This window comes from Colletotrichum siamense, assembly GCF_013390195.1.
Source record: "Colletotrichum siamense strain Cg363 chromosome Unknown KSG_Cg363_contig01, whole genome shotgun sequence".
NCBI classification, from domain to species: Eukaryota; Fungi; Ascomycota; class Sordariomycetes; order Glomerellales; family Glomerellaceae; genus Colletotrichum; species Colletotrichum siamense.
Genome location: NW_023501014.1, coordinates 834,988 through 856,016, shown reverse-complemented (window position 1 = coordinate 856,016; position 21,029 = coordinate 834,988). Strand labels below are relative to the sequence as shown.

The 21,029-nt window shown below is 56.4% G+C and overlaps 6 protein-coding genes across 6 annotated transcripts; 3 read left to right on the top strand and 3 right to left on the bottom strand.

Moving 5' to 3' along the window:
• Positions 1 to 5,712: 5,712 nt before the first annotated feature.
• tcpN-2 (N-methyltransferase tcpN) lies at positions 5,713 to 6,689 on the bottom strand (the record flags this gene model as incomplete). The annotated part of the gene is made up of 2 exons (XM_036632066.1): positions 5,713 to 6,001; positions 6,076 to 6,689. The coding sequence occupies 2 exons, from the start codon at positions 6,687 to 6,689 to the stop codon at positions 5,713 to 5,715; spliced, it is 903 nt and encodes a 300-aa protein (XP_036501403.1).
• A 916-nt stretch (positions 6,690 to 7,605) lies between these two features.
• On the top strand, positions 7,606 to 8,953 carry CGCS363_v000216 (uncharacterized protein; the record flags this gene model as incomplete). The annotated part of the gene is made up of 2 exons (XM_036632065.1): positions 7,606 to 7,794; positions 7,853 to 8,953. The coding sequence occupies 2 exons, from the start codon at positions 7,606 to 7,608 to the stop codon at positions 8,951 to 8,953; spliced, it is 1,290 nt and encodes a 429-aa protein (XP_036501404.1).
• Positions 8,954 to 10,180: 1,227 nt separating this feature from the next.
• Positions 10,181 to 10,756, top strand: CGCS363_v000215 (uncharacterized protein; the record flags this gene model as incomplete). Its single annotated transcript, XM_036632064.1, has 1 exon — positions 10,181 to 10,756. The coding sequence occupies one exon, from the start codon at positions 10,181 to 10,183 to the stop codon at positions 10,754 to 10,756; it is 576 nt and encodes a 191-aa protein (XP_036501405.1).
• Positions 10,757 to 11,015: 259 nt separating this feature from the next.
• On the bottom strand, positions 11,016 to 12,008 carry CGCS363_v000214 (uncharacterized protein; the record flags this gene model as incomplete). Its single annotated transcript, XM_036632063.1, has 2 exons — positions 11,016 to 11,490; positions 11,542 to 12,008. 2 exons carry the CDS (start codon positions 12,006 to 12,008, stop codon positions 11,016 to 11,018), a joined length of 942 nt encoding a protein of 313 aa, XP_036501406.1.
• Positions 12,009 to 15,301: 3,293 nt separating this feature from the next.
• Positions 15,302 to 17,716, top strand: CGCS363_v000213 (uncharacterized protein; the record flags this gene model as incomplete). The annotated part of the gene is made up of 1 exon (XM_036632062.1): positions 15,302 to 17,716. The coding sequence occupies one exon, from the start codon at positions 15,302 to 15,304 to the stop codon at positions 17,714 to 17,716; it is 2,415 nt and encodes an 804-aa protein (XP_036501407.1).
• Positions 17,717 to 18,652: 936 nt separating this feature from the next.
• CGCS363_v000212 (Protein CAP22) lies at positions 18,653 to 19,331 on the bottom strand (the record flags this gene model as incomplete). Its single annotated transcript, XM_036632061.1, has 2 exons — positions 18,653 to 18,984; positions 19,043 to 19,331. The coding sequence occupies 2 exons, from the start codon at positions 19,329 to 19,331 to the stop codon at positions 18,653 to 18,655; spliced, it is 621 nt and encodes a 206-aa protein (XP_036501408.1).
• Positions 19,332 to 21,029: the final 1,698 nt, after the last annotated feature.

The window sequence follows — 21,029 nt, the reverse complement described above, 5'->3', positions numbered from 1 at the left end:
TGACCATCATGGACTTCACTAGCTCCGTTCCTCCAGCCACTATTTCGGAAACATTTCCATCGGTGTCTTCGCGCAACACGATTATCTCTTCGCCAAACTCCTCATCAGTGGCTTCTCCAACCACCGGTTCAGGAATACCTTCACCGATGGTTTCGAGCAGCAATGCTGTCACTTCATCAATATCTTCAGCGGCTACTATTCGTTCATCTCAGCTGATTCCGGAAACCGGTGTAGCCACTGCATCTCCTCAAACCCCCAGTTCTACAACGAGCAACCCAGGACAGCCATCATTTCAGACATCCAACGCCAACTCACAGACCCCTGTGGCATCGATATCTTCGACGCAGCCCTCATCTAATCCAAGCACACCATTCCCGGTCGTAACGAGCTCCAGATAATCATGTCCGTTGTTTTCGAACACCTCGACAGCTGCTTCTACAAGGATTGTAGACTCACAAACAAGTGCTCAGCCTCAAAGCTTCACATCAACCTCCACGTTGGGCATTGGATCCCTGAGCTTGAGCACAACCCCGACTACGCAGAACTCGGTGAATACATTCACAATCACCAGTTCTACTGCGCCATCGTCTGCTAAAACACCGATCACCAGCTCGACGGCATTTCCTTCTGAATCTTCCGGTACTTCATTTACTACAAGAACTTCACAAAGCACAAATACAGGCAGTGAAACAGGAAGTAACACAGGCATTACTACAGAGTCCACCAGTTTGAATATCGCTACGAGAACATCGTCAACACAGACATCCATGACTAGTTCAACATCACTTCCCACAGCAAATCCATCAACATCTTCCACGGTAGGATCCTCCCTGGCCGCTTCGCCAGCTGATAGCTCCACAAGTGAGCCTAGTACGGTCACTAGCAGTAGTGCGAGCGGCTCTTCTTCAACTTCCACCAGAACCAACAGTGGTCTGTCCTCAACCAGTACCAGTACTGCCTCGCCCACTACGGCTACCAGCGTTGTCTCGTCCACATCAAGCACCCAGAGTACACCATCCTCCAGCACTAGCGGCATGTCAACGAGCACCAGCAGCATATCAAGCAGCTCTGGAACCAGTACCACATCGACACAGTCAAGTACTACAACCTCTAGTTCGACCACGGGTATGTCCTTCTCCAAAGCACGCCTTTCAGGTTGAAGACAAGCTAACACGCACAGCTCCTACTTCCACTATAATACCCGCCCAAAACGTATGCCTCAAAGTGACGAGCCCAGCGTCTCTACAGGGTTACGAAGTGACTCTTGGCACGAATCGCTTTGTTCTGAAAGCCGGGAATGACGCCACACCAGCTGCATTGTTCGACATAAACCTCACCACCGGCCAGGTCTTCGAGAGTACCGGCCAAACAGTTGCTCTAGCTGCGCCTTTCGCCATGGATACAAGGCCCCTGAATGGGTTTTCGCCAGCTCAGGTCGCTGCACTTACGTTGGCTCCTCTAACTTGCCAAACGAGCTCTTCCGGCCTTGTTTCTGGTGCAACGCTTGCCTGCTCAGCAACCGGCAATGATGGGCAGAATGCCGCAATATACACCAGGTTCTTCTATATCACAACGGATGCCAATGGTACGATTCGAATGGCCATCGCTAGCCGAGTCTTCACCGCCACGCAAGTTGAGTTTACACTAGCGCCATATTCTGGCGTTGATTGTACTTGATTTCCGGGCAGGGGAGGCTTTCGGGATACAACAGTGACCACCGAAGGATCGGGGCGTCCATGGGCAGCTGACTGTTCATCTCCGCGCCAGATACATTGGCTGGAAAAGCTGGTAAGGCTAGACACGATGTTGCATAATGAAGGGTGATTCACGGAGAGAGACGTTGGCCCTTTGAGTAGCTATCATCCAAAGCCAGTCAGATAACTACAACAGGGCTGTAATAACGTTTATTAATCCTCGTTCTCTGTTGTTTGGAAACCACGTATAACGTATGCTACTGTGTCACTGGATTCAAGTTGCTCCCTTGATGAATGAGTCTCACAAAACAAATGTAAAATACACAGAGATATGTAGAACAGGAGGCCAAAAAGTCCGACATGGGACGGAATTCTAAAGAAAAGCGCCGAAAGAAAAAAGGCTGACACTTGCTCCTATCTGATATCTTCGAAAGAATAAATTGTATGGGCTTTGTACGTTTACTTTGTGAAGTTATTTAGCTTCCCTTCTTTCCTGTCTGTGATTGAAAATAGAATGGGAGAATGCAAGTTCTTAGGTAAAAGAGCCCTTCTGAATCTTTTTGACCATGTCTTTGCGATTTTTCAAGCTAGACTTCATTTAGTCCCTACTGAATACACTTGATACATTGTTCTGTCAGACTTGCATGAGATGCAGGTGCGCTCAACCATCTCTACGCGCTTGCAATGCCCAAATGTTGTTGTGAACATCGCCAACGTTATATTCTTTACCCCATACTCCCATGATAGTCTTCACGGTGGCATGGAGCTGTCGTGTCAGTGCTCTGGGAGTCTCTCTTGCCTTCTGAGAAAACTGAGCCCTCGCCCTAATTCTTTATACCACGCTTGAAGGTTCATCTTTTGTGTCCCTGAGCATTTATACCAAGGCCCGACTACATCCTTTTCTTCCACTTCCACTCTCTTGCAACTACAAATCTCCCTTTCCCCCTCACCTCCGTATTCCATCTTCCACTCAACTTTGCATCACCAGCCTTCAACTCATCAGAGCTCACATGCAGCGTCACCAACGGAACCACGCTGTCGTCAACTGCGTAAGTAGCCCGGCAATTTCCTTCCCGAATCTTCCCTCGCGCGATGATGATATTTTCTCATTCCAAATCCGAGGCTGCGTCAGCGGTCGGTGCGGACCTTCCATCATACAACTGACCTTGCGCTTTCTCCCCCACGATCTGATTTTCATCCCAAAAGAGGTCTTTCCACTGACGACCTTGAGATTTTTAGGATCGATCTCGTCCTCACCCGCGTCGATCGAACGTTCCTGCCTCTTCGACAAACCTTTCGGCAACCGCGCTCCGAACTCCTGACCTGTTCACCGCCGCCTATCGCAGCATCGCAAAGCAGCTCGGCGTAAATTGCCGGTACGATTGCTATGGTATGTTCTTTCTCATGTTCAATACGTTGGTCGCCGATTGCTGTGGTGATGACATCGTCGAGTGCTGGTGGTCTGATCCATGCTTGGGAGGGCAGGATGATTGATCCCTCACGTGTCTGAACAGCGTTTTCCCCTTCCACACAGCTCACATGAATAATTCTCTCGAACTCCGGCTAACCACGATGTGTCGTGCCACAGATTCTTACCATCACCTACCGCCTGTGGCAGGTCCTCTGGTCGCTCCTGCCAACTAGTACCACCCCGGCTCAGATGCGAGAAATGCTACCTCCCGATAGCTATTTGCACCGTAAGCACGCTTGTTCTTCTTGAGATTCTGCCACGATGATTCTGCCATGATGACAACCCGGCAGTGGTGCCCTGAAACCTGCTTGGTGGACAGAATGATTGCATTTTTCGGTGTCTGAGCAGTCACGCTTGCCCCGAACAACAGTCCCACCGTCTGGATCTCTGCAGCGTCTGACCATTGTCACAGAGCAAGTCTTCTGGATGCCATCGGGGCTGATCCTCATCGTCGAAGGCTGCCGTTTCGCCGATGAGCCCTTGATACCGCGACGTCTCAGGCGAATTCGAGGGCTCCATCCCATCACGCGTCGCGCCGTGACCCAGCTGCCATGGTGAAGCGAACTCCAGAAGCGCAATGTTGCACTCAACAAAGCACAAGTTGCCGAGTTTGCAACAGGCAAGTACCCGTTTCTCATCGTTTCCATTCCTGCCACGCCTCTGTTATGATGACAAACTTCTCGCGATGCTGATCGCTGGTGCGAAGCGACCATGATTTCTTGTTAAAATTGTTCTGAAAATTCTACATCTCCACGCCAGATTTTCACTTCCAACTCCCAAGAATATTGAACTAACGTCCACTCTTGCAGGTCTCGATTTCAAGTTCGTCTGCACCACCTTCGGGGTTGAGTAATACCTTTACAACACTCTACCGCTTAGACACTTGGAAAGTCGCGATGTGGGGCCATGGATAGAAGGATATCATGGGTGGCTTGCGGGCTTGGCCAATCGTGCCCTCAGCACGTGCGCGGTATATAAGACGCGCCTAGCCGGATTGAGCCTCGAAAATTTTCGGCAACCTGCATCACCACCAAAATTTGGTCGAGAGCTGTCATGAGGCTCTCTCAGCGAAATACCTGAGGAGCGGCCGGCAAGCTTGGTGTTCACCCCGGAGCGATGCGTCTTCTCGTTTGAGATGCGCCGTCATACTAACTGCAGCATCTCTGGCATCAACCAAGTGGAAGGAACAGAACGCGTCGCCATCCAGTCTCGGCGGTTTGACGCGATAGCATCGCGGAACAGGTAAGCCAACTCCCCTCTCCATGTCTCACTTCACCTTCCTGCCTCGCGTGATGTTTTCTCAAATTTAATTAGACGTCGAGATCCAGCCTACATCTGGATCTTTGAGATCAAAACCTAGAGCCTGACACCTGGCCTCAACTCTCATTTGAATGAATTGTCGTACTCATGTCGAATCCAAACTGACATGACCAGTCACAGGACCGCCATTCTCATGGGCTCGATCAGGCAGTGGGCAGCCGGACTGCGGGTGCGGAGGATACTTCGAAGCAGAACAGATCAATTGACTTCAATTATCAACCCGATTTTCTTCGCTTGTGCTCCATGGTGTTGCGAAATGAGTGTTATGCACGAGATGGTCCATTAACTAATGCCAATCTCATCTACGTCCACGTTGCACAGATGTGAATCACGCCGTCAATGACCGAAGCACACGCATCTTGGAAATGCTTGCCACTTCACTGCAACGTCGAGAAAGTCTGGATCCTGTAGGAGTCGAAGTTCCACATGAAGAGGACGATCCTTTGTCGAGGTGTCCCTGCAGAGGCTGTTGAGGGACCCACGGTGCGTCTCGAGCTTTGGCTTCTGGCATGAGCCCTGTGGTCTCTCGACTTGAGCGATGGACCCTTGGTTTCGCCTTGATAGCCGTTCGCTGGATTCTTCGACTTCATCATCTGCTGTTCTACGTCCCCGCCTCCCCTGTATCACAATCGAAGCTAACAACATCTTCGAACAGGTCCTCTGTCCACCCCATCTCTCCGCCAGGGACTACCCCGCGATCCATTTCCCCGAACGGAGCACCGCGCCATCCGCGACTGGGCCATCTTACCTTCAACATCAGATGACGGCGTGCACTGATACATCGCCAAGTCGAGACCTGCGGTGACGGCGCGGGGTCGAGTCTTGTTCGTCAGCATCCACATGGGACCACATTCTTGCCGTCATCAACCCCACGGTCCCCACCTCCGCTGAACCATCCCCCGCGGGGTAGGCGATCGCGAGCGACGCAGTCGAGACCGAAACGCCCGCGTGAGCTGTGGATAGTCTCTCCGTTCTCGACAGGTCTGCGTGACGCAGCAGTATCTGGTGCCCAGGAGCCGTTCTTGTCATGATCCAGTCATGAACACAGTGCTGTTAGATGGCTCCGCAATGCACAGCCAACACAGATGGACAATATCCTGGCAAGCACGCCGTGATCAAATGTTCTAGACCTGTGTTTACAAGCTACGTCCTACTTGTCAGCGTCTCCTCTCCGACTCGTCTCGAGCAAGGCTCGACATGCACCAGCATCTCTGTCCATCGTCTAGTTCAGGGATGCCGCGCCCAGACCCAACTGTAGTAAAACCCAAACTTGACCCCATTCTCCTCAACATCACGACGGATCTCCTCTTGCAGCCTGTCAATGTCCTTCTCAGACTGCATCGTCTCCAGCCCGCCGTCCTCGAGCACGCAGAGCATCACCGGCCGGACCAGCTCTTTGGAGATCTTGAGCATCGGCTCGCGCAGCATGTCCCTGGTGCCGAAGGAGTTGAAAATCTTCTCGTCCACGTCCACAAACCCCGCGTCTTGGACGACGAGCGGCAGACGGGCGGGCATGCTGCATGATAGTTAGTCAAACCGACAGAATTATGGCATCCCAGAACCGAGGGAGATGTTCAGAGGACAACTTACAAAGGATCTCGTCCGACCTTCATGGACCACAACGTCCCAATCCTCATCCACTCGTCAAAAGCCTTGCTGGGCGGAATAACCCTCCACACAGAATCCCCCACCTCCTCCCAGTGCAAAAAGCCACCCGGCCGCAGCAGCGCATACAAATGCTTCGCCACAACCGCCCAATCATCCTTCTTCATCCCCAGCGATATCAGCCTCACGTGCACCATATCAAACGTCCCGTGCATCTCCTGCGGAAACGGCTTCAGCGCGTTGTGCTGCATCATAGACATGTTCCTCGGCAGCTCCGACGCGGGGGGGAACTTAGTCGTGTCCATGTCGATGCCGCGCAGCTCCGCCGTCGAGGGCAGCTGCGCCGCCATGTCGCGCAGCCAGATACCCGTGCCGGTCGCGAGCTCGGCGACCCGCGGCGCCGGGAGCTGGCGCAGGTGTGCGAGGATCTGGGGCGGGCAAAGGCCGCCGCAGAGGGGCAGCCAGATCTTGTGGTGGTTGTACTCGAGGCGCGCGCGTTCCTTGGCGACGTCGCCGCGGTTGAGGACGTAGATGCTGTCGTCGTCGGGGTTCCAGCGCTTGAGGCCGGAGTCGAAGTGTGGGCGGGAAACAGCGGCCATGTTTGCTTTGGTTTTGTTTCTATGTAATGGCTAATGTCACGTCTGCGCACCTTCGCCTGGGGAGTAAGCTTGCCTCTAGACTGAACTTATAATCGCTCACTCTGCCGGGCTCGCCCCGAACCTGTCACCTCTCGGCGAGATTGAGTTGAAAGCTGATGAAGTCTCGCCCAATCTCACCCAGGATCACTTATCAATTCCGAGCTTCAACAGCTCCTTTGCCTTTCGGCATTCTCTCCCCAAGCTCACCATTGGCGGGAGCTGTCCGCCAAGATGGGATCTAGATTTAGGAGAGTTCAGCTCAAACCCGCTTCATATGGCTCGTGAGCCCGACGGATCCGACAGTCTGGCGGGCTGGAACTCTGATTTTGATTGAGTTTTGCGACGCGGGAAACGTCCGGAGCTACCTAAGGTGGGGTTCCGGGGCGTGGGCGCCCGGTCGGCGCGGTCTAATGCGGCCCGGTGGGGTCCGGAAGACGACCGGAGCTTGATGGTCCCGGAAGTCAGCCGGAGCTTGATGTGCCTCGGAGTCTTTCACGTGGATGGTGTCTGGGTTCTCGTGAAAACGGCGGGACTGTCATCGTCTGCCAAGGACCTAAGCCAGATGATAATTTAAAGTGGGCGAATCATTGGGCCTGATATTTGGGAAGCTGTTTCTTTGTGTCGTCAAGCTCGTAATCAGGTTGGCGGTGGCTTGGGCAAATCATTCCGAAGCCGGCTCCATGCCAGATTCGGTTCCCAAGTTCTTTGAGATATGTCTCTGGTTCCAGACCAGCTTATCGGGCGATGGTGACCAAATAAATACAGAGCCCCTTGTCTCATCCAACGTAGCCTTGTCGACATCAGCACGATCAGCTTCCCGTCGACTATTGGCACGAAGCGAATCATTCGGCGTTGAGGTCTTCATCAGAGATTGACCATGCCCATCGTCGGAGAACATGCATTTTCACGGGCCAAGAACTACGCCTACCCCGAGGCCTTGATCGACTGCATCAACCAGGGAGACAATGTGACCTACAACATCGACGCCAATGACTTCGACTGCAGCTACTTTGGCTTCTGCAGCTGTCCACGGATGACTGCTGAGCCAGACATTGCCGGTCGGGGTGTAAGTCCTCAGATCTCTTACACGCATCTATTCTCCACTGACCCCAATCGCGCACCAGGTCATCTTCGCCTTCGTCTTCACAGCCTTCGTGACCCTCTTAACAACAATATTCTGCCTCGTAATCGGCCGAACGAACGAGGAGCGCCAGACCATGAACCCGCTCGACCGCTTCTTCCGAAAACACGTCTCCGCCCCCGCGCGCAACCTCATGCACCGGCTGCACATGAACCCAGACCTGCAAGCCCTCGTCGCGTACGACCTCGTCAACACGTTGAGCGACCTGCAGCTCGTCACCGGCATGGCCATCCTCGTGGCGGGGATGAAGCAGCTCTTCGAGGGGACGATATCCACGTACCACTTCATGATCGTCACCGACCTCGCGTGGTTCTGCTCGAATACGCACCTCTTCTCATTGCTGGTCATCACGAGCATGCGCGACAGCGTCAAGCGCACGCACCCGGAGCGCTACAACGAGCAGAACATGGTCCTGCCGCGGCGGATGGCGAGGGCGTTACGGATTTTCTTCATGGCCACCACAGTCGTGCTGCTGCTCTACGCGCTGTATGTTGGCGGGTACGCCGAGATATACGAGCCCGGCCAGTTCCGCTGTCCCATGAAGTGCTCGCTGGGGCTACCCAAGGGCGGCGACCCGGCGAACCTCATGATCGTCAACATGGTGATGATGGGGTACTTTTACGGCGTCAGGATCTTCATGAGCTCGCGCACGGGGCGGATATTCTGGATGGACCACGTGCGGAGCCGGTTCATCGACAATCAGACCCAGCAGTTCAACGTGCTGCAGCCCGAGGCGGTCTTCGTCGCGCGGTGGACAGAGAACACGGCGTGGCGGTGGTGCAAGGCGGCGTTCCGCGGGGTGTGGTACTTCTTCGCGTCCGAGGTCGAGACGATCGTCGGGCTGATGGCGTACTTCAGCTTCGGGATCCAGGCCGTGGTCGACGACCGGCGCATCGGGCACTCGGAGATGGAGCAGGACGAGAAGGACGAGGAGAACAGCCTGATGTTCAGCCAGCTGGTGCCCATCTTCCTGCTAATCATCCCCTTCATGGGGCTGTTTGAGTCGTACGCGCGACACTCGGTGGCGGACAGGGAACGGCGGTCGAAAGAGCTGGACGAGCTTGGTGCGTCGGACGGACTTTGACATGGGGGCACGGGTTGTTTGGATGGGGGGCAGCAAGAATGACGTATGAACAAAAGCAATTTCGGGTGCAGAAACTCTCAAGATACCGGCAAAGAAATGGAAAGGGCATTACACATTTAAGCCGAACATCGGATGAGAAAGACAGTTTTGAGTTGGGCGACATGGAAGCATGTGCTTCGCTCAACAATGCGAGTGCGGCGCAAGGCGCGATTCGGTTCATCGCGAGTCCCCTTGTAGTGCAGGGATGATGACGAAAGACGCAAACGAAGAATAATGGGTTGCCTCTTCCCGAGCTGATGGGCCTGTCGAAACATTTGACACATCGACCGCCATCAAAGACCCTCATGCATGCATCGTCAAAAGGAAAGACCCGCGGCCACAGACATTCCCCAACGATGACCTGGATCTGCCAATGATCGGTAGCCCAACGCCAAGAGAAGGCCTGTCAAGCCGCTCCTACAGGGCTCGGATTGCTGCCATTTGAGCCCTCCTTGGCCCGTTGACATGCGGGAGTGTCTGAACCCCTTCCCCCCTAACGCAAGACATTTGCGGGAGCCCAATGAACAGGCTCAGTCAGTCAGTTAACTCTCTTAGCCTTTGCCGCTAGTACCCCCGTCATCACGCTCTCGGCATAGCGGTGGCTGAGCGAGGGGGCGCTCTCCCGTGAGATATCGAATAGCTCTGCGGGTGATTTGAGTGAGGTGATTTTGAAACGATGCCAACGGGTGGTGAGCCACCGCCATGAACAATTCAAGTGGAATAGCAGGATGATTCTCTTCACCATCTGGAACAACATCATGCGGGCTTGTTAGGCAGCCACATTAAGCGAAGCCAGGGGGCGGCAAGCCGGGGAAAGACAAACGAGAAACATGGAGCTCGCCCCACGATGTAAGCCCACGAGCTTGTTTGGCACCCATGTTTCTCCCCTCGACATAGGATGGTGAGAAAACTCCCGAGGTCCCAACAACACGGGTGCATGCTGCATTCTGCACTCTCAGACCTCGCCGCACTGAGGACGCATTCCTCCATCATCGAGCGACCCGTCGTCATCAACGCCTTCACCCGTGCTTGCACAGGACACCCGCCCGGAACATAATAAGCCAGGCTCAACCTATCCCACTGCCCCTGTCATCATCTCCGCTCTCCATCAACACAAGAGATACTCATCTCACACAAGCCAAACCACACCACATCACACTCAACCTACCCCCTCTTCAACCACCCATAATGCGCTACTCAATCCTGTTCGCTGCCGCCGGCGCCTCAGCCGCATCGCTGGAGATTATGACGGCCCCCAACGCCGAGCACATCGGCTCGCCGGTCCGCCGCGACCTCGCCTCCTGCAACTCCGTCGCCACGGCCGTCCTCCCGCGCATTACCGACGCGGCCCCCACCCTCCCCGTCGACGTTGCCAACTACCTCGCCTTGTCGGCCTCCGTGACGGATCCCTGCTCCGACCCGACCATCACGGGCTCCATCGGCTCCGCCTACTCGACTTACGCCAAGTCTTTCACCTCGTGGAAGGACGCGCACATGAGCGACTTCCGCGCCGTCTGGCAGGCCTGCAGCGACGTTCAGGGCGTCGCGACCGTGCTGCCGCTGGGTACGGGTCAGTGCAGCTCGCTGGTTGCCGAGATTACCAGCGCCGGCCCGGTGAACCCTGGCGGCGGCAGTGGAGGTGGACTTGGTAATGGTAATGGAAATGGAGGCGGACGGTCTGGTAATGCGGCCGGGCCGAGGGAGACTGGTGCTGTTATGGCTGCCGCGGCTGTGGCTGGCTTTGTTGTTGCTGCTATCAACTAAAGGAGAGATGTAGGGTTAGGTATGGATACATGATGGACATCGCATGGACGACATTATACCAGCACAGGCGTTATGAATAATTATTATGGACTAATACGGCTACTCGTTTCTGAATACATGTTGTCTCATTTACACTGCCTCAATGAAAGTTGTACGGTCATGGTCCCATGTTATGTTTAGAGATGGCATCAAAGTTAGCCTGACATGGCCAACACATTATCATTATTCCCAAATATCTACAAAAACACCTCCTCCACCCTCACTGTAAGATGGCAAAATTCCACCCCTCCTTCGCGCTATGCGAACTCTGCAAATTCCGCTTCAACCAACACCTCAGCTCCATCGTGCCCTCGCCCGTCGTCACATTCCCCCAGCCGGCGCCGGTGCACTGCGCCGTCTTGGAGCAAATATCCATGCACTCGCCCATGCTGCTGGCCAACATGTTAGACATGTCGATGGCCTCGTTGTCGCCCGAGTAGTCCACGCCGCAGACGCGCAGGAACCGCTTGTCCGAGCCGACGGGGCTGTAGAACGTGTTGGCGGCATCGGGGCACAGGGCGTTGGGGCCGGAGGTTGCGGTCGGTGATGACGATGAAGTAGAGGACGTCTTGGTGGAAGTGGCGGGCGTCGTTGATACGCTTGACGCCGCGGAGGGGTATGATGCTGTTGGGCTGGACAGGGGTGTCGTCGGGGAAGCGGCGGCGACGCCAGTCGTTGGTGTAGGTGTCGCGGAACTAATACGCAGTCAGTACATTCATCTTCATCATCCATCAAAAAGGTCATACCTCGTCCGCGCCGCGCTCTCATCCGACTGATTCGCCTTCGACGCACCCAACCCCACGCCAACACCGACTCCAACACCCACACCGAGCACCACGAGGATAATCAGGCACACAAGCAGCCAGAACACCCACATCCTCAGCCCGCAGCATTTGCGGTTCCTCCTGTCCTGCCCGCGCGCCGCCCGCCTCTCCTGGTCGTACAGGCTCAGCCCGCGCTGGCGGCCGCCGCCTTTCTCGCTCGGCGGCGGGGTGCCCTCGCGGTAGAAGGTGTACTCCTCGTTGCCTCCCGGCGTCGGGTCGTCGCCGGCCCAGTACACGGAGGGGATCGAGGCCTTGCCGAAGATGGAGCCCTTGCCGCTCCGGACGGTGGGCGCCTTGCGGGGCGACGGGACGATGCGCTTGGCCTTGATGTCGCGGGGGACGACGGGGACGGGCTCGTCGGGCGGCGGAGGGAAATTGAACCCGTTCATCTTTTCTTTTGTTGGTTGATTCTGTTCCAGCACTTGGGCAGCAATCGAAAAATCCTTCAAACTCTTTTTTGGGGCGTGTGTTTGCTGGCGTCCCAGCTGGCTGGGAAATCTTGGGTTTCTTCTTTCGCTATGCCAAACGTTCCAGCGCCACCATCATCTCGGTCCTCCCGGGATAACACGGAAAGCAATCCCTCCTTCCTTTCTTCGTTAAGCCTCTGTCTCTTCGTTGATGCCTAACCAAAGCGTGTAAGACAGTTGATTTTGTGAAAAATAAGCGAGCGTGTGTTGTGTGAGTGCGACGTGGTTGTTCGCGTTGCTACCAAGCGAGTGCCGATCGTTGTTGCGAAATCGTAATTTGGGGGCGGGAGACAGATGGACAGATGGTGTTTGGGGCCAGGCGCAGCAATGCGATTGCGCGCGTTCGCTGGGACTCTGCCGCGATACCTTCACAAACCAACAGTGTGCTGTCCCGTTCAACGTTCAGAAAACCTGTCCCCGGAGCGAAACGAGTGACGCCGGTGATGGGAAACGAACGACTGAATGAGTGAACGAATGGAAGGGGAATGAATGAATGGATGGGATTGCGGGGTGTGGGAGGCAGTAAAGCAAACGAAAAGAGTGGACAGCGACTCGGACAGAGAGGGAGCACTGAGAGAGAGAGTTTCAATCGCAACCCATGATCCCTTCTCCGTTCGGAACTCTCTTCCTGGCGTGGCCGTCTCCCCCCCTCGTCCCCTGGGGCCCTTCTTGTGTCATAACAGAGGGTTTTAAGACTCGTAGAGTGCTGAAAGTGGTGGTGCCCCTGTTGTGATAATTTCCCGCGCCTGGGGGATGATGTGACGGACTAAGCCGCTTTGGCACGTCCAAGCAATCGGCACCATGGAACGGCGTTGGGGGGTTCTGCAGGGATCATATCAGCAATGCGACTTTTCGAAGCCTGAAGGGAAAACTCTGGGTGCAGCATCCTTCGGTTGGTTTTGCTGTGCTGGCGTTCAGGATGGAGCGGTTGGAGCAGAAAAAGACAGTTGGTTGGATGTTTCTTTCTCCAATTGATGTTCAACGGGGATCGACACTGATGACCCAAGACATTGAAGATCTGATTGTCTGTTTGCCATATTTCTTCCCGCCCTCCTCAACTGACAAGACAGATCTGGGCTTAAACAAGCGCGGCTCACCTGAAGAAATGCGATGTCACTCGACCAAACGAAAACCACCCAACCGACCAATTCGCTACCGAAGAGGAAGAACTCCCCCTGGAACGATACGCTCGGCGGGATGTTTTCCACGATAAGAAAGGTCCCATCTCCCGCTGACGGAAAAAAGGGTCTTAGCGCAAGGGTTGAGAAACTAGAGCAGCAGCCCGTTGCAGTCAACACAACGACGGCGCATGTGCGGCAAGCCACCCAGCCATTGGATTTGGGGGGGACGCCTCCGAGATTGAGAAAGGTGACGCTGGAGCGCGACGCGAAGGAATCGCCCTTTCGCGCAGGCGAGGGTTTGGGGTTCTGTTGGCGCCGGAGGTTTTGCCATCTGCTCCCCCTTCATCCTGGCCTTCTTTACGGAGAATCTTCTTACGGATGCAGACCCCCGAAGAATTGGCGAGTCCATTTCCCTTTCCCGTCGTCGCACGGGATGGGCCTTGCTGTGCATCCGGTCCAGACCCCAGTAGCTCGAACATCTGCTCTCCTTGGCCTTGCAACTGTGCGATTGCTGTGTCTGTGTGCATGTGAATGAGCGAGTGGAAGTGTGAGTGTGAATGATGCGCTTCGATCGCTTCCGCCTTCCCACCAACGGCTGCAGCGCTACACGTCGCACACAGATCCCGCGCCCGCCGCGCAACGCAACGAAATGCAACGCACACTGGGCGCTGGAAAGGGTGGCGTTGCAAGCAAGAGCCTCACAGATATTGGTTGGCCGAGTCACTTGATCCAGGCTGCGGCAGGGTAAGGTGAGAAAGGAGCAGCGACCAAGGAACCAAACAATTGAGTCAGTATGGGAGGAGCAGGGTTTTGGGGGAGCGAGTACTTTTTAAGTGAGGGACGTAGGGAATTACGCTGCGGCGTGGGTGTTTATGTTTGTGGCTAAGAAAAGATGGTCAAACCAGGCCAGCGCCGCGAGTTTACGACTCAGTGAGTGGGAACGTTCATCTCAACTTTTCGTCCCAACGGTGTCCCTGCGAACGAAGTGCGCGAAAGAGATGAGCAGCCCAACCTGCCACACGTTCCTGGAGCTGTCCTGAGGCCTGGCGGGATTCCCGCGTCCTCGAGGCTGTCTGTCTGTGTGCGTTCGAGCTAAGAGAGGCAGAGAAATTTGAAAATTCTGGCCCTGCTCAAGGCTAGAACACGGGAAGGGAAAAACAAGGAAAAACAACAACATCACCTTCCGTATTGGCGCCCGATAATCAAACTGTCAAAGCCCAAAGCAGCCATTCTCTCTCATTTGGCATTGCATTCCAAGGCTAGAGCCCTTGTCAATTGGGAGAGAAGAAAAAAGCCCAGGCCAGCGGAGGGCAGAAAAGAATTCCCCGACGCAGGCCACGGCAGGCTGCAGGAAAGGAAGAAACATGCCAACGCGGGCGGCGCGCAAAACACGGTACAACCTTCCAGAAGGAAAACATCATCTGCCGGGCATAAACAAGAGAAACAAGCAGGTCTTTTTTCCCACGGGAAATGAAAGAAGCTGGACGGACGGGGGTGCATCGTTTACTCGTGTCGTCGCATCCAGGGAACATCTCTGCAAAAGGCCATCAAGTTCGTGCTGCCCATGCTTGCCCTCTTCCCTTCCCGCGGCCCGCCACCGGTTCCAGGCTGATCGCTGCAAGTCGGGCGTAAAGTGGTGTGGATCGTCTCCACGGATGACCCGGCATTCCGCCCATCGGGCACCAATTAAGCCAGCTCGAGGCCAGTCTGCTCGCCTTTCTGCGCATCCCTTGGGGATTGACGTCTTGCCTTTAAACATGACCGACGTCCCGGATGCGGATGGAGGTGGCATGCACTCCCGCAAGACCTTTCCTTGCTTTGTTGTTGTGGTTTGGCATTGGATTGCATTTTTCGGCGGTTTTCTTTTATTGTTGATTGATTGATTGATTAAATGGCCTGTCCTTACCGTCTTCATTCACCTCGTCCCACACTGCACCACCCACCCACCCATCCAGAAAAAGAAGAAGTGTTTGAAGCCATCGTCACTTTGCAGCTCCCAAAGAAGAAGTCCGTTGTGGGGTTGCGAAGGGAATCAAAGTGTTACTCGACCTGAATCTGCGACTGCTGCGACTCTGAGCCGCGCTGCACTGCAACATGTCCTCCACCCGGAGCTCACGGCCCCACCCGCCGAAGGGCGCCGACAAAAAGGCCCCGCCCTCGGAGCCGACCTTCGCCGCGCCGAAGCCCGTCCGCCCTGCAAAGAGCCTGCTGCAGGCGCCGACACCACAGTGGACCGACCGGCCGAGCCCGCCCGGCTACACCAGCTTTCCGCCACCACCGAGCCCGGCACCGGCCTCCGCTAAGGGAGGCTCACCAGCGCCGCGGGGATCAGCCACAGGGTCTTCTGCAGGAAACAACGGCACCCGCTCAAACCTCCGCAGCCCGGGGCCGAACGCGTTGACGAGCTTCCCTCCGCCGCCCCCGACACCGCCGCAGACCGATGAACCGAGCTACTTTCCTAAGGGCGCCGTTGCACCGGCCCCATCCAGCCAGCTGAAGAAGTCTACTTCCGCCTCTGCTACCTCGACTACATCAAAGACCAAGAGCCAGGCCACCGTGTCCCAGACAGAGCTGCGTCCAGGCCACTTCGACATCGACAACCTCGAAGAAACCCTCCAAAACCTCCGCTTCGCACCCTCGCCCATGCTCTCCACCATCTACTCCGTCCCGTCCACCCCCCGAGAGGAGATCTCCACCCCCGACTTCACCGCCAGCACCACGTCCTGCTTCACCCCTCCCTCAACCAACCCAACCCCGGAACCAGTCGTCCTCACTCCCCGCGCACTCCCTCCACAGGAACCGCTCACCTCGCCAACCCGTCCGCGCGCAAACTCTCGCAGAGCCACTCCTCCCAGCCGGAAGCGCGGCCGCGGCGTCGTCGCCTGCATCGACACCCCCGTCACCTTCCCCTCCACCTGGTACACCCACCCGACCGCCCCCGACTTCCCCATCTGCTCCCGCTGCTACGAGGACCATCTCCTCGGCACCCGCTTCGAGAACGACTTCCGCGGCAAGCTCTGCGAGGACAAGAAGCCCCGCGCGTGCCGCTTCAGCAAGCCCCGCGTCAAGGACCACCTCCTCCAGCAGTCCCTCATCACCGGCCGCATCGACGACCTTACAGCCTACCTCCGCCTCCGCAGCGCCGTCCCCGACTGCCGCGGCACCGCCGGCGTCCCCGGCTCCGAGGGCACCAAGTGGCTCCGCCCCAAGAATAACGCCGTCCCCAACATGGTCGTCTGCCGCGCCTGCTACGAGGACCACATCCAGCCCTTCCGCTGCGCCGCCAACTTCGAACCCGCCTCGTCCCAGCCCGCCTCCGACGTTTGGGCGTGCGACCTCGCCATCCCCTACATCCGCAACATCTACAAGACCAAAGCCGCAGACGCCCACGACTGGAAGGGCTTCACCGCCGCCGCCGCGTCCCGCATGGCCATCATCCCCTGCGCCAAGCGCCAGAAGGTCGCCGTCGGCTCCCGCGAGTGGTTCACCCCCTCCACCGGCAGCATGAAGGGCGTCCTCATCTGCTCCGCCTGCTACCACGACCACGTCCTGCTCTCCGGCGAAGAACACCGCTGGCGGCCCGCCGGCGACAACCTCGCCTCCCGCTTCGGCAGCATGGTCCACTGCACCCTCGGCCACTTCAACATCGGCATCGCCATGTCCCGCGCCCAGGAGACCCGCGACTTCGCCATCTTCTGGAAAGCCCTCGACACCGCCGTCCACGCCGACTTCTGCTCCCCGGCCGGCATCCGCGACGGGACCTGGTACACCTTCCCCTCGCACCCGCCGTCCTTCTCCATCTGCGCCGCCTGCGTGGCCACCGTCGCCGAGCCCCTCGGCCTCGCCGCCTCCCTCGTGCCCACGTGCGGCGTCGCCCCGGGCACCACGCACCTCTGCGCCCTCAACCCGGCCGCCTCCCCGCGCTTCGCCGCCTACCTCGCCAAGCTCCTCGAGGGCTTCTTCATCGCCGACACACGCCCGCTCGAGACGTACGCCCTCGAGTTCGCGAGCCTGCCGCTCTGCCCGCGCGACGAGGACGCCCAGAACCGGCGCTGGTACGGCTGGAAGGAGTGCACCATCTGCCCGGCGTGCTACCACGAGTTCGCGCGCGGGACCGCACTTGCGCCGCGCATGCAGCTGAAGGGCGAGACCGCGCCCGTGAGTTTGATGTGCGAGATGTACTCCCCGCGCATGCGCGCGCTGTACGTGGAGGCGTGTGCCAAGGGGGACACGGCGGAGTTGTTGAAGGCGTCCAGGAAGAGGAGGGAGGTGTATGTTGAGACGGTGCCTGTGATTCGGGAGGCGATCGACGAGGCGCAGATGGCGCTGGGGAGACGGCGGTTGTCGAATGTTGCTGGCTCGCCGACGGGTAGTGTGCATGATATCTCGATCAAGGGTGCGTTTTCAGGTGCGAGTCAGCAGCCTGCGTCGATTGCGGCTGGGTTGGTTTCTGGGTCGAAGGCGCTTGTGATTGAAAAGCTGAAGAAGAGATGGAGAGAGGTTGAATGAGGCGTTGGTAGGACTGTTACTGTTTTTCATTTGTAGCTTGTGTTTGCAGAGATACCACTTTCCGAACATTATACTTTTAAATAGAACAAAACTTCACTTAGCATTTGGCTTGTCTCATCTTGCGATATCATAATTCAGGATTGTGAGGAATGTGGGTTATGATCAATGCGTGTACGCTGCAGAAGTGTGTTTTTGGCAACTACCGACTATCCTCGATGCCGTCGTGAACCTCATTTTTCAACCTTCGGTACACCAGGCGGCGTCTTCCCATCGTCGTGGAACCCCCTGGCGCACCCATTGCATCTGTCCTCGCCAAAGAAGACCTTTGCTGTGCACCCGCAGAAGCAGCCGCAAAGCTTGGATGTGGTGCCTACTTGAGATTTCATGTCGTTGAGTTCGCGGCCTGAGAGCGTTCGCGAGCGTGGTAAGTTGGCGCTGGGGTTGGGGCGCATGAGAGAAAACTGACGAGCTTTGTGGGTGATGATTTGTGGCTGGGCGTTGTTGACAATCAAGACTCGCTCGACAGTTGGATGAGTTATTTTATATGATTTTGAACATCATCTCGCGATTCACCGCAAGTGGACCGAGACATCAATCATGAGGTTTCCGCTCGGTGAGTGAATGATGGATCAAATGTCGGCATTGACTCAGCCCGAAAGACAGCACCGAGACCTTCGGACGTTGGACACGGACGAGAAGAGACACCGATTCACCCGAGACACACTCAAAAATGGATTCAAAAATTCGTTATTATTCCTCAGTGAACCGGGGAACAAACCCCAGTGAATCACCGAAACCATGTAAAATCATCAGAAGCGACAGTAAGTGCTAAGGTATCATCATAGCGCCACAACCCTAAAAGCCCCCAGAAAAAGAAAGAATCTTTCAAATAGATATCATCGTGAAGAACAAGTAACTCATACCAAAACCCCCCATTTACAAAAGCAGGGCACCAACGGCAGCGGCACCAATCAGACCAAGGCCCTTGGGCGAGACAACGCCCGCGGCGTTCGGGGTCTGCGTGGCGCTGCTGGAACCGCCGTTGGTGGTGGTGGGGCTGCTGTTGCTGTTGCCGCTGCCGCTGCCGCTGCCGGACGACGTCGGCGAGGATCCACTGCCGCCGGCGGCGCCGGGCGTGATAGTGGTCGTCAGCTGCGAAGAAGCAGTGGGCCGAGTGGCCGTGACGGAGGGGGTGGTTGAGGCGTAGGACGCGGTGGAGGTGTACGTCGTGCTGGCGAAGCCGCAGGTCCTCAGGATGTCGTTGATGTCTACGTTGTTCGTGTGAGCAGCGACCCTCTAAGGTTCAAAGACAGTGAAGAAACTTACCATCGAGGTCGTCGCGGTCGGTGACGTTCTGGTCCATGCAGCTTGCGCAGAGGGCGGCGTACGACGAGACGTTGATGCTGGAGTTGGTGCACACGCACTGCGCCTCGAGGCGGTCCTCGGTCAGGTCGTCGGTGACCTGGTCGTCATCGACCTCGCAGGTGCGGCCGAGCTCGTAGATAGGGTTGCAGACGGCGCGGCACTGGCTGGGGATGTCATCGCTGTCGAGCTGGAGGTCGGCCTGGACGAAGGCGGCGGCGACGAGCGAGAGGGCGACGTGGGAGAAATGCATCTTGGCGGTGTTTGTTGGTGGTGCTGGGTGAGACCTTTGGTGTGTGGATGTGTGTAAGTGAGGCTTGCTTGAGACTATGAGACTGATGATGATGAGGGAAAACCGACCAGCAAGGGGCGGGATGATGCTTGATATATAACCTTATCCAAATTCTCCTAGGAAGCCTTCTCGAAACACAAACACAGGGGGGAAAGAAGAAAATCAAACAACACAGGCGGCAGAGCAATGTCTCGGGCAGCGACCGCCGCTCATCGTCACTTGGAGGCTTGGGTCTTGGTTGGTTTCTTGGCGTCGACGGTCTCCATCTTGGCCCATCCAGCGCCCTCCCACTCAAAATTGCAGCTATTCAAAAGTGGAGTTCCGATGAGCAAAGCCAAGAAACGCTCACAGATGCCCCAGCCTCAATCGACGACTCAGCATCCCGGCTGTGGTATACTAGGCAATGATTCTGTTGTACCGGTAGTTCTCGCTGCGTGAAAGTGAAACCCACTGTAGAGAGTATTGTTATTCAGTAGAGAGTACAATTACCTAAGATAAACACTGCCTATGTGTTCCCGTCAACCTTGTTGGGCCATGTTGCGGATGCCCCGAATTTCGCGTTTCTTTTCAAGCTTGTTGCTGCCCACCCGAGAGCCCCGAATCCCCAGGAAAGCTTAATGCGATACACTGGACCCCCTGTTGTCCCCTTGCGGCAGCGATAGACATTACTGATACAGAGTGATCGGTAGAAGACTACGGATACTGTCTCTACAGTGTAGCACCCGTGTTTACAGTGCAGCACTCTGCGGAGGCCCAAAGAGGGAATGTGTCGCGTGCCACAGTCGGCAGCATTGTTTTCGCGGAGATGACCGGAACCTGAGCGCTCATGGCTGGGTAATGCCGGCTGGGTGCCGGACAGGACCCCGGAGGGCTGACAGGAGGCGCCAAGACATTTTACATACTCTCTATTACAACGATACAAGATGGTCGAAAAATAGAATCGTTCCTCGCTGTCACTTGGTAGACGGCAATTGCCCAGATGCAGGAACACGCGTCCGCGACAATCGCATCGCCGTAAACGAACGGAAGACAGCAGAGCAGCTCCAGCAACCCTTCATGAAGAAACATGTTTTGCGCTTGTCATCCAACCCAAAAAACTTAGGTTCGGCCCATCACTTGAGACGACAACCACTCGCCGCCGGCATATCCCCGCCAAGACCAGCAGAGCCACGGCGGACACGCATCTCTCTCGCCGTGGCCCAATCTCACAGCGGCCTCAGTGTCCGCCACGCACCGCCCGGAAAAAAAGATCTGATTGTGAGCTGTCCATGTTTCACACTGTCCTCTTGGCGCATGGCCGCGGAGATGGAGCAAGCCCCAGCATTCTCTCAACTCTCGTTCGCTGTGCTGCGGAAAGCTTGGGTAGGGTGCTTCCCTGCGCGAGGGGGTTGTACCGTGTGCCACCGGATGACGCCGGCCTACGGATGATCGACACCGCGTCCTGTCCCCGGGGGCTTTTGGCAAATCAACGCAGCGGCTTGTTGCAGCGGATAGAGAATGTTCTTTCCAGGCGTTGCAATTGACTGGATTCTCCTGTTGCCCCTCCCCAAATCACCCACAGCCTATGGAGGCTGGAGAACAGCGTCGCAGCGGGGCGGGCAGGCGGACCTTTTTGTTGTGCCTCTCTCCTCAGCTGGACCGGGTATGTGAAGCTTGACA